Source organism: Dermacentor variabilis, chromosome 5 (genome assembly GCF_050947875.1).
Source record: "Dermacentor variabilis isolate Ectoservices chromosome 5, ASM5094787v1, whole genome shotgun sequence".
NCBI lineage: Eukaryota > Metazoa > Arthropoda > Arachnida > Ixodida > Ixodidae > Dermacentor > Dermacentor variabilis.
In genome coordinates this window covers 96,238,467-96,251,272 of record NC_134572.1, presented here as the reverse complement: position 1 = coordinate 96,251,272, position 12,806 = coordinate 96,238,467, and the positions used below count along the sequence as shown (strand labels likewise).

General features: G+C 45.5%; 1 protein-coding gene across 2 annotated transcripts in view; it reads right to left on the bottom strand.

Annotated features, from left to right (window-relative positions):
- Nucleotides 1-12,806, bottom strand: part of LOC142582935 (beta-1,3-galactosyltransferase 5-like) — a 229,183-nt gene that overhangs the window by 151,420 nt on the left and 64,957 nt on the right. The window contains exons 3-4 of one of the 2 annotated variants that reach the window (XM_075693080.1): nucleotides 10,917-11,052; nucleotides 2,200-4,979 (exon numbers count right to left, since the gene is read on the bottom strand). In XM_075693080.1, the coding sequence (XP_075549195.1) occupies nucleotides 4,885-4,979; nucleotides 10,917-11,052 (231 nt within the window). In that variant the 3' untranslated portion in view covers nucleotides 2,200-4,884. Of the gene's footprint in view, nucleotides 1-2,199; nucleotides 4,980-10,916; nucleotides 11,053-12,806 lie in introns of those variants that run through there. The other variant, XM_075693081.1, reaches the window with a different exon arrangement.

The window sequence follows — 12,806 nt, the reverse complement described above, 5'->3', positions numbered from 1 at the left end:
TATATAAGAGGCCGAGTGGAGAGGGGGGTACCAGCCCAGGTGCGATGGATTTGTAAGGAGACAAAAGAAAAATTGCGCGGTGAGGGATTGTCTTGCCGAAAAACAAATACAAAAATAAAATAAGGAAAGGGTCAGTGCACATGTCGCAGCTAAGCAGGAACTCGGCAGGTTTGCGTCTCGCGAAGCTGTGAATGAAAAAGGGCCTGCTCTAACACTTTCTGCGAAAACAGAGAATAGGGGCCTTTAAAGAAGGCTTCCGCCAAGAAAGGCCTTCGCTGAAGCTGCAGGAACACCTCTAATGGTGGCATGGTGGCGTGTTTTGTTTCGCGAACACTAGCTGCAGTGAAAAGGTCACTTTCTCTGCAGATTTCAAGCATTCTTGTAAAGCCTTTCTTTTGAGCGGGAGAGTAGCAGGCTCGAGAAGTGCTGCCTCGGGGCGACTTCACTGTTTTTCATAAAACAAGTTCTCTCTTCTCTCTTTTCCTTTCTGCGCAGTGTCACTTCATGTCTTTGTAACTGTAAATGACAAAAACATCATTTAGGCACATACACACAAAAGTCCTATTAGGGTTATGACTCACACCGATAGTACCTTCTTCCCTCACTCGCGTTTCTTTCTTTCCCTTAAACGCCTTCCCCTGTGTGCGGTATAGCAAACCGGACGTCCGCCTGGTTGACCTCCTTACCTTTCCTCCCATCCTTTTCACCTTCCTCCTCCTGGGTTATGATGGGCTACGTACCGAACCATTGTTGCAAGGTTAGCGGCTGGTAAATGGTTGAGCCATTATCTTAGTCCTCGGTTAGAGAAGCTGTGCTCTGCAAGACGTATCTCACCGCCGAAGTTAACTACATTGCCTAATCGTAACTATATTCATACATGTTCAAGGAATTCAAGCAAACAAATGGCGAGTGGTGCAACAACTACAGTTTAATTGAAACTCCGTAATGTAACAGCGATGACAGTATGTACAATAATGACGTGAAGTGTTATTGTTTACAAAAACAAAGGAACTAGAACGCTAGTCACTTTGCGTTGTTAGGCAACTCAGAAATAAAACTTGCCTACACGGGACACTGCTAGAAAGTAACTACCTGAAGCGTCTTGTTCAATCCACGTTAGCTGAATAGCACTCGGTTCAGTGGGCAAACCTACAAAGTTTGATGGAGACAGGTAAAAATCTCTGCAACAAACATCATAGGAGTTATTTTTTGTACCTGTCATTTTTCGCCCAGCGCTCGCCGCTAAACACACACAGAGTGCGCAATAATGTTGTCTCTACTGAACCTTCGTTTCATGACGAAGGCTTCCACAGAAGACTCACTGAAGCGTCAGAAGTCCAGAACATGGCGGCACTGTACACAGTTCTTTTCAGCTGCGGATCACTCAGTATGACTAAGTAGATCATGCATTACAGTCATAAACCAAAGTTATACCCACACTTATTCTTACAAACATAGATGCGTCAATTTACTATACTAACCCCGCAAGGGCCAATGTATCATTTTTGATACACTGAATTTGATGCCTGAAAAATCTGAGTTAGTGCTGTAAACCCAATGTATAGCCCATACTAGCATTTTTGATGTTCTGGAGGGCGTGTTCATTTGTGACTAGTGTAGCGAATGAATTACTAATTAAATAACTACCACACAAATTATTTTTCGTCAATTATAATTTCGCTGTTTTCTTAATATCAATATACTCTCCGTGGCCAGAAATACGTGTGAGCAAGTTGTTTTAATTTTCTTTCACTTGGAATTGTCTTTGAGCTTTGTGGGGTTAAACTGAAGTGCCGAATGCAAACATAGGCCTTCCAAAGAGGAAGAATGGCGCAAATGTTGCCCAAGCATTGACAGCTGCTGGTAATTCTGAGTAATTTTCTGTTGTAAAAGAAGATCAGAGTGGCTAGACGGATTTTGTGGTAGGCAATTTCCTAATTTGCTGCAGTGCAGTCGCAACGCACGCACGCACGCACGCACGCACACACACACACACGCGCGCACACACACACACACACACACACACACACACACACACACACACACACACACACACACACACACACACACACACACACACACACACACACACACACACACACACACACACACACACACACACACACATACACACACACACACACACACACACACACACACACACACACACACACACGCGCGCGCGCGCGCGCGCGCGAAACAACACAGAGCATTGAATGCTGTCTCATGTGCTTTCTATGTCAGTGTCTCTGTACCTGCGCTGCAATAAATTATAAATACACAAAACATTTTGGTTGTAGTAAATTCATCATTGTACCTTACATATTACATGCTATGATAACTGCGATATACAGTTTACACACTTTACAACTGTGATCAGCCTGCCGTATAAGCACCTTTCCTGACCATGTTCTTCGCACGGCAACGTTTATTTTACCATTACTAAATCACACCCATTTCTTCAAATAGGCCTGCACTGGACCGCGAACCCAATTATTTTAGTAATTGCTTCTTCCTCTTTTATGCAGTGCAAATCTCGCAAAGCTTTTTCACAGATTGTCAACTATCCGGGTAACTGCAGCTATATATAAGGGGTGACCATTTTTAAGTTTTACAGGATTTTTTAATAAAATATAACTTGTGGTAGATAGAATAATGCCATTCCTTCAGCTCAAATATTCAAGGAGGCGCACGTTATTTGCAGAAGAAAACGAAACACATATACAACTAACTGGCGAAAATTAACTAATTAACTGCCTAATTACTTATATTACAGCCCATACTTCAATTTACGAATTGCAGCCTTTCTGTTTGCAGGGCATATCCACTTGGAACATATGTTGAGGATGGCCTGTGTTTCGAGATATGCCCCATCAAAATCGTGGTAAAAATGGACTGTTTTTCCACTTACTATTCTAGCAAAATGATATTTTATGCATTGACGCACGAAAGTAAATGGAAGGCCCATGTATTTAGTCACACACTTTGGCAATGAACATCTAGAAACTGGTGTTGCCCTGAAAATTCCTTTGAAGTGGATACGCCTTGCAAACTCATTGGCTATCATTCATAAATTGTAGTATGTGCCGTATAATAATTAGGAACTTATTCAGCGAAATTCCGCTAATAATTGAGAATGCGTTTCGGTTTCTAGTGGAAGTGATGTCCGCCTCTTCGTGTATTCCAACTGAAGCAATGGAGTTACGCCATATGTCACAAGTGATATTCAAAAATTCTGTAAAACCTAAATATGATCGTCCGGTATATATCAACCAACATATTACCCGTTCTACTTAAACGCTTTCAACCAAGATTGAAGATCGCAAACCTTCCAGAATAATAACGCTTGCTATTTTCTGAACCACTTCTGTGATCCTAAAAGAAGATAAATAAGGATGAGCTCATAAAACGGTGGAGCTCTTTTCTCAATTAAGACGGAAAAAATTATGCATACATTCACCCTTATGCATGATACACTGATTCGTGTAAGCACACTTAGTAATCTTCCCGCCTCCTTGCAGTGGTGTATTACGTGGCGAAAAATTTAGTAGAACAACAATAAACTACTAGAGTGATTTTCGGCATCGTGCAAATCACGGCATGAAGTCTCCAAATGCGTTCTTGTTATCCGCGATTGAGCGCAAGCTGGATAACTATACCTGGCAGGCCTCCGCTAACACAGCCGAACACGAAGCGCCCTGCGTTCAGATAGTGAGTGATAGTGATATCACTCATATCTCACTGATAGTGATAATTTGTTAATTCGTCATTTACCTTCGATGCCTCGGGTGTTCAGTAAACGAGATCACTTGTTTATTTCACGGATGCTCAGCAACTCTAATACCTTCCCGCCTCGAGATTAACATTAGCACATGGTGGCATGATTGATTTATCATTATAGAAACACGAAAGTTGATTTGTAATAATTTGACTAATACCACACCTATTCCTGTCACACACAACAGCCACGGCGCGCTTGTCTAGAGCGTGGGCTGGCGTGCGCTAAATAGGATAAGTTTTCATACTGCGCTGCCAATAGGCGAGCAAGTTTGATTCAGAACATGTGGTGCCAGACGGGTAGGCCAATGCCAACATGGCCGGCTCGCTCAACAACAATAATGGGTGCTGCGGGGAGAGCTCTAGAGCATTCATGTCAATGAGTAGACCTTGGTATCGTAGCCTGGCGTTTGCTATAACCTTATCATGCTCACAATGTGAGTCCTCTGCCGAAGTGAAGTACGCAGCGGAATGCGCGGAAAGGAGCCTGGCTAGAGGTGGTCAGCCCAATCAGCCGCGCGTTTTGGGAAACCCGATCCGTTGAAATAGTGGCCTCTGGTGAGTGCACAGAGACACCCAGAAGCGGGCTGCTATAGGTACCCTAAACAAGCGTGACGGAGGCTCCGCAGTCACGGCGACACTTCTCGCACTCAGAAGAGCTGCGTTCGTAATTTCGGTGTGAACACCTAAATTATGAGCGGTTTTTGTCTTCCAATAAGCAAGCCAGATATATACTTAACTGGATCGTTTCACAGCACTAGTCATATCTTAGAGGCATCACAGGGCAGCGAGAGGGCACGGTGTTTCCCTCGACAAAAATGGCGACTTTATACGGTCATCCTGTTGCGACACAAGAAAAAAAGAAGAAAAAGAAAAGAATGAAGACGAAAGAAAGGAAAAGTACACAGATTGACCCTGAGACCGCACGCCATCTCTTCGGTTGACGCGTGCCAGACGCTGCAGTGGTTTTCCGGCGCTGTTTTCGGACACGGCATGGTCGTGCCCACTCCGTCGATCAGGTATTGTTTTCGAACACCAGAGTCTCCTGCTTCTGTGAGCAATACGCGGAGGAACATCCGCTCTTGGGGCACGTGATTCTTCGTGTGGTCAGCGATTGGACACGAGATGGGAGACGGCGCGAGACGCGAGGGCCAGTAGCAGGAGCGCCATCGCAGATGGAACTTGAATGTGGGTAGAAGAGGCTAGGAGTAGGCGGCACAGGAGGAGGTGAGAGAGAAAAGAAAGGAAAACGAAGAGAAGTTGTTTTAGTAAGAACTTGGAAAAGTCAGGAGAATTGGCTAAACAAAGGCGCTCCTCGGTTATTACGGACATGTTGTGTAGCGCTTAAAACTCTAGTTTAGGTCTATAATTACAAGACGATGAAAAGTGGAATTGGCCCAGAAAACTCGCCAGAGAATATCCGATGCCACAGGAGTAATACTTCCACATATGTCGTGCATTCTTTCATAGTTGTTAATGATGAAATCCCATATTTTATGCTGCATGTATGTATATTTATTGTTGTACTATTGCTCCTAGATCTTGCTATTACAGTGCTAAGTTCACACTGTCAATGGCACTTTTGACGAATATAAGCCCAGGATTTTGTTGAAATCTGTTGCGTGTTCAGTACTGATTAATATTTGCCTGTGATAGTCGATGTTTGGTTAATGTAAAGGCTGTCTCGATTGACTACCCCGAATTATAAGGTCACATTTGCTCCTTTTTTAAGAAGTTATAAGCATTCGCACATGCATCATAAATGTATAGCCTAAGGGAAAGGAGTCCAGAATTCGTGTATTTCACATTAACTGATCCGTAATAACGAGGAGAGGCTGTATTCAGCTCGTAAAAGGACATGAAAAATGACGCTGTTGAGAACAAATAGCAACGAGCGACAGACACACAGAGCGAATGACCATTTTGCAGTGCATGGTACGCAACCCTAGTTGTACTTAATACAGCAATGTGGCCGACCAAGTTTCTTTTTAGTGCACAGTGTTAGATTGGTTACACGTGCCTACAATTTAATGATGAATATAAGGCGCATTGCATGGAAGACAGGAATAATTCAATGGAGCAACGACGCAACAGTGTACATGTGGTAAAACACAAGAAATAGACAACGAAGTGAGTGCTTTAAATCACGAACAAGGAACACTGAATAGAATCTTACTTTCTGACATCCGGAATAGGCTGACAGGGAATCAATTCTTACTCTTACTAATGCAGTACATGAGAAGCCGTGATTTAGGTATTCGAACTTCCTGCAGGAAAAAGCGGCAGAAGTTCAAGAATTTCTCATGTCCGATAAACTAAATATTTTATTCAAGTATACCAGGAATGTTCATTCTGACAAAATAACCGCTAATAAAAGCATGTAAAAAGTTTTAAAAAAGCCCCTATTTTCATAAACGAGAAGAACGGGGGTTAACGGAGTGGTCCAATTTTTTTAGTCATATTTTATAAGAAGCGCACAAACACTGACACCAAGGACAACATAGGGGAGATTACTTGCGTTTAATAAATTAAATAAAGAAACGATAAATTTCTGGAAATGAAAGTGAATGAAAAAACAACTTGCCAAAGGTGGGGAACAATCCCACAACCTTCGCATTTCGCGTGCGATGCTCTACCAGATTCCGAAGGCTGTGGGATCGTTCCCCACGTGCGGCAAGTTGCTTTTTCATCCACTTTCATTTCCATTAATTTATAGGTTCTTTATTTCATTTATTAAGCATAAGTAATTTCCCCTATGTTGTCCTTGGTGTCAGTGTTTGTTCGCTTTTTATGAAATGCCCCTATTTTCATAGACGTTTCTAATTACCTAATACAGTAAACTCTCAGTTGTACGAATGTCGGTTTATCAAATATTTCAGAATAACGAACCTTTTAAAAATCCCCGGCAGTTTTCTTATAGATTCTATGCAAAAATGTTTCACTTAAACGAATTTCCGAACCGTCAATATTTCAGTTTAACGAACTCGCTCAGAGGACCAAGGCTTATTTTTACGATTAGAACAGACGGGCGCCCTCACCAAACCGCCGCTCCAGAGGCAATATAACGTCGCTGGCGCTACAGCGCCCCTGGGGCAAAGCGGCGGCGCGAAAAATGAACAGCAACGAGGCATGGCCTCCGAGATTGCCCGCACAAAACGAGCAAGCATGTAATCTCGAAGGCCATGGACAAAGTAACATCGCTGGCGTTTGCTACGCGCCAGAGCAAAGCGGCGATCTGTCACACCACAAACCACGTGGTGCGTGTTTTTTTCCGACCGACTAGTCGTTGCATGGTCTTCATCTCTTTCTTTCGAAGAAGACGAAGAAGAGGCAACTGCCAAGCCAATTTCAAGGCCTATAACTCTAGCTGAGGTTGTAGGGTACATTGGAAAGTTGAGAGACTGTGTCTCAACAGCAAGCTGGGCCAGAAGAAGTGTGCAAAAACATCGACTCTTTGGACAGTTTTGTTACTTCCAGTGCTTTAAAAGTACAAGTGCAGAAGAAGATTACAGATTTTTTTCCAAGTGAGAAAGGCAGCATTATAACTGTTATGAACCTTATACTTGTTGATATGCACAAATTCGATTTCACACATTTCTAACACTATGGGTGCCATATCTTTTGCTCCTTGAATTGCACGTTCGAACTTTTGACTCTGTATGCCATGTCTTATGTTGGTCTAGTGAATATTCAGTTTAGTGAACATTCAGTTAAGTGAACTATTTCCTTCGGTACTTTGAATTTCACTCAAGTGAGAGTTCATTGTAATCTAAAACGACTCATACAACCTCGTTATGCAGTGTACAAGCTATAAATAACATTTTGTATTACTGCTCTTGAAAAACACAAAACAGACCAACTGCGCTGACAAAATAACAAGCAAGGAACACAAAGAAATAATTGTGAGCTGTAATTCAAATTCAAAGCTAAGGTAGAGCGCTAGTTACAGCTCACCAACGAAGTGTAGGAATACTTTTTTCTAAAATCAGTCATTAATTGCCATTAACACCCGCAAAATTTGTGCTTTTAATCTTAGGAGTTTTCAAACGAAGAGGTCAGAGAGCAAGATACGAATACAAACAGAAAGAGAACTGACGTAACAAGGATAATTTGTGGCACGCAATAACAGTGACTCGCCTTAACATCTGTTTTATAGAAAGCATGCAATACATTGAGATGAATGTCTACGAGCTCATTTCCACAGACACAGGAAATATGGACTCAGAAATCGTTCCGCTAGAGCTTATAGGTCCAAGTGCAATAAAAAATTTTAAAACTCTTTCCTGCATTTTACACTTTTCTTTTACACGACATCTTGGCACCCGTTATGAGCGTCGACCGAGACGTATTCATACATGGTACGCCGGGAAATATGTGTTGACAGAGACACATTTAGACTGACTCAGACTCACACGAGCTTCTGGTGGTGGTGGTACACTTTATTGAAAGGGGGAAGGGGAAAGGGGTGAGGTGGCTGAGGGATCGGGCTCAAGTAAGGCCCTGTGCCTGCTTGGCCTTCTCCGCCCAGTCCACCAGTTCAAGCTGTCGGTCGAAGTCCCCCGAACTGAGCCAGGCTGTCCAGTCAGCCTCGCTGCTGACGGGGGGATGAGAAAACGGGAGCGAGGTGCATTCCCGCATTATGTGTGTGAGTGTTCCTGTTTGTGAACAGAGCCTACATTGGTCACTTTCCTTGCCCCCTGTAGTTTTATGAGTGTACTTTGGGTGCGGGTATGTGTTTGTCTGGGGTCGCCCAAACGCGACCGCTTGCGTTTTATGGAGTTGCTTGGCCGGTGGTGGGAGCGCGCGACGCCTCGAGCGATACCTATGGGCTATTTCATGATAAGTCTCGCCGCGTTCCTCGTGTCTCTCCTCCTCATTCACGCCGTCCGCATCCGGGGACGAGGCTCGGCGCGCGAGATCTCGAGCCTAAACTGTGAGCCGACGCGTTGCCGGGCACAGCCGCGTGAGCAGGGGTCCACACGTGGGTTTTCAAGCCGCTTAGGGGGCGCCGTGTGAGGACATGGTACGCCTGTTCGGAAATTCTACCGCGCACGATCTTCTAAAAATCAGTCAGGAAAAAAGAGATACTGGGGTGGTCCGGCCATATCAAGTGCCGGTAAAGCTTTTTTCAAGGCTAGAACCACCTGTATGAAGAAACAACGTGACCTTATTCACCATAACCTAGATGTGATCTCCGAGCAACTTGCCTGTCGACCGTGTCCATAAGTAGCAATATGCTGCTGAGGAGATTCCAATTATAAACCGACTTATACAGTTCAAAAAACGGAAGTAAATTAAAAAAGCGTACGAGATGTTGTTTTGGCCCACATATTATGACAAACCATAGCTCGACGCCGGCGATGGTAATTCTCTGCTAGCTGGAGAACGTGCCCATAACGCTTACATGTGTCTCGCAGTCCCGATTAGTAACATGTGCGCTTTTCCATGACTGTGAACTCATGGGCGAGTGGCAGAGCATGGTGTGTTCTGGACAGCAGTGCTCCGTGGTGCAATTGACGGTGTTGAGTATAGTCTAACAGCGCCTTTAGCAAACATAGCAACAGCACTACCTTTTTCCGATGTAGAGGGTTTTTTAGCCATAGCCATAGCCATAGCCATAATTTAGCCATAGTTTAAACATATGCAAATGCCACGTAGCTGGACAAAACCAAGGCAGTGTTGTTTGCCGTCGCTTTGAGATGCTCAAACAATTTTTTTTACACCGCCTAATTGCATCATTAGTCTTAATTAATTAATGAACTTCCCATATATTATTAGACGCAAAGGGTCAATGAGCAAATTGTAAAGCAACATGCAAAACTTCCGATGCAGCTTCCTGTTGCTCAATACGCGCTACGTAGAAGTGTTTTTCCGAGCGTGAAACAAGCCCGCGAATACACGCAATGTGCCTCGAGCGGTAACCCGAGAGCTCGCTAACCGGGCGCTATTGGAAGAGCTGTGCAACCCAGACGACGCACCGACAGAACCACTGAACTACACTGAAACTCTACAATATTAAAAAGATACCAGGAGACACTTCACTCCACCACATAATTCCCCTTAACCGAGAAGATGCTGTCGCGTGGCGACAGCTTCGAACTAATTCATTTCCCCGCCTCTTTATCTTCACCTCTTTCACCCCACAAAAAATCCCTCGTACTGTCCCCATTGTGGAGCAAAGCCCACAGTATATCATTGCACCTGGGAGTTCCCACACCCTCCGGGTTACTCCCCTATTCCTTCACCTTCACCTTCCTCCTGGGAGACTGCGCTGACCAGCTCAGACCCGCAAGAGACGCATAGAGTCCACGAGACCACGAGACGCATAGAGTAATTCAAGATGACCATATTGACCGGTACTGGAAGGCTTTGTTTAATTCAAGCTGAGTATCAGGAATAAAAAAAATTAACAGCATAACTAAATGAGCCTCTTCTTTATATTCATTATTGTGCAGAGCGGTAACACTGTCGGGGAGAGGGGCAGGACCAGTGGACAAGCAACTGTAACTGACGATATTCGGCGAAGTTGACATGTGTACTACTCCCCTCGGAATTGTCCAGTGCCCAGTTCGTCCGAGACGCATGTGCGTACTTAGCAGTGCATGCGTTGCACATAGGAACGTTTCAATAAATACTCAGTTGCTTGTCTGTCCAATTGGCCTGGCCTCTCTTTTCTTGACAATCAGCCCAACAGTCTACAGTCCCAAACTCATTATACTGATATCGTTAGGCATGTGCTCTGAAATTATTTTTTTTCACGTATTCACATTCAGAGCTGCTGTGCTCTTGACATGCTCACGAAATGTAAACTTCAAAAAAGTAATGTCGACCGCATGACTCAGTCTGTATGCAAATAAGATGAAATTGACGCCATTTCTGCGTCGAATGCGAACCGCACTACTCCCAAGCCGACAACGCCTTATCGTGGTGGTTCGGGTTCGTTCTACCGTTTAGAGCACTTTGTTGCGTGTGCGAAGCACGGGCGTTTCCGTGTTTGTTCCCCCAGAATTGGTGTCGTCGTGGTCACACGTCAGTCACAGGGGCATGCACACTCCCAGTAAGACCACATGCACGCGCCTTATCACCCACAACACACAACTCGTGCAGCTATAGAGAAGAAAGTACTTTTCGGTACTCACAATCTATCCGAATGAGCTTTTCCACGAACATAGTCTTGAAAGAAGGGGCATCTGCCGAAACTTCGCATTTGTAGTTGCCACCTGTGAGGTGATCCACATTGCGGATGAACACGGTGCCGTTGTTTGAACGCTGCAACTGGAAGGTAACAAGAGAGCGGAGAGCACTGAGTGACTCCCTCATGCATTGTTTGCTTCTTCGCTTTCCAAGCAGACTCGATTGTATATCATATATAGTTACGCTGTCTAGCGTGAGCGTAAATGTGAGAGAAGAATCGGCACATGATGGATGTCGTGCAGTTCTTACAAGTCAGTGGCGGGCTAATCCTGGTGTTGAGCCCCAAAAATTTGTGCCCCAAGCACTCAGCCTCAATTCCAGGTGCACTCATCTGTACGTGCGATTCTTAGAAGCTTCTTGCACTTTTCGCAACCTCACACGACGCTTTGAAAGCGTTCGCTTCGTTTTCCCCCCCCGCCCAACACTTCTTCTGAGATAAAAGCAAGAACGTAGCCTAAGGCACTGCGCGAGGAATGCGACAGATGATTAACATAGTTCTCGCCTCTGCGTGACGTATTTGTTCGTCTCTACCGTAGCGTGCAGAAAGAAATTTATGTTTTTTCTTTCTTTTTTTTTTCTTCTTGTCTGTGTGCCTTAGAGTGAGGCAAGAATCAAAATTTTTGTTGTTGTTTCCGGAGAACGACGTGCGCGTCACTCCAACATGCAGCGTGCGACGTTGCAGTGCCTGCGGGCACGGTAACTTTCTGCGCACATATATACGCGCGTGTCGAGCGCTCGTGCGCGCCGTAGCACTGCGACAAGTTCGCGCTCGCTCGCGGGTCGTTGCTCGAGCATCGCACGCGCGCAGTGCTCGTATTAAAAGAAAAAAAGAATAATGCGTAAAAATGAAACAATACATTCGTAATCATCGAAGACGTTCTCAAAGGCGACGACGACGAAGACGACCACGCGCAGTTTCCAGCGAACTGCGACGTCGTCGTCGTCGGCGCCCTGGCAGGGCGCGCAAGATCCGCGCAGCGGGCGCGGAGCCCGCGCCTACACCTATATACGCGCTCTCCAAGTCTCCAAGGAGCGCAGGCGGATGGACGATCCTTCGAGGAATCAAGACAAACGACGCGGAGGGGGCATCCTCCGGGCGGTATATATATATATATAGAGAGAGAGAGAGGAGTGCATTTGCATTCCCATTACGATTGCTAGGCTGTTGCGCGCCACCACATATGAAAATGGCGGAATAACGAGCGCGAACTGCATTACATTACGCGCGCTCTTCAAACACTCGTACGCCTTCGCGCCCACTGCGCGCGCTCCCTTCCCGCCACGCCGCAGAGACGCGGGAACAAAGTTATAGGCTCCGCTCATTACCATAATAACGAGTGGAGCGGAACAGAAAAAGAAAGAAAGAAAGAAAGAAAGAAAGAAAGAAAGAAAGAAAGAAAGAACGAAAGCGCGTCGTGTGTAAATATTGTAAGCCGAGCGGTGGCCCGCGTTACGCCCCCCCCCCCCCCTCTCGCCCGAGAGCTTGCTTCTCGGTATTAATAACAAAGACTTAATGCGGCGAACCCCACGAAACACTTCTCACCGGCGCCCGCGTCGCTATATATGCATGGTGCGCGGCCCTACGGCTGCCGCGTCTGCGGAAGCAACCGAAGCAGCCGAAAGCAGCAATCTCTGTCCTGCCCTCCCCCCCCTCTTCCACCCTCCACCCCTCCATCACCCCCAACCGCTTCTGCCTTCTCGTGCTGTTCGTCGCTTGTATTTGCTTCTCGCTGTTGAGTGTGACACACTCTGCCGGGCGCTAAGGCTGCGCGAGACGCTGGCACGTGCATAAAAAAGCACTTCACGTCAAGTGCTGCTGTCCGAAATGTGCACAC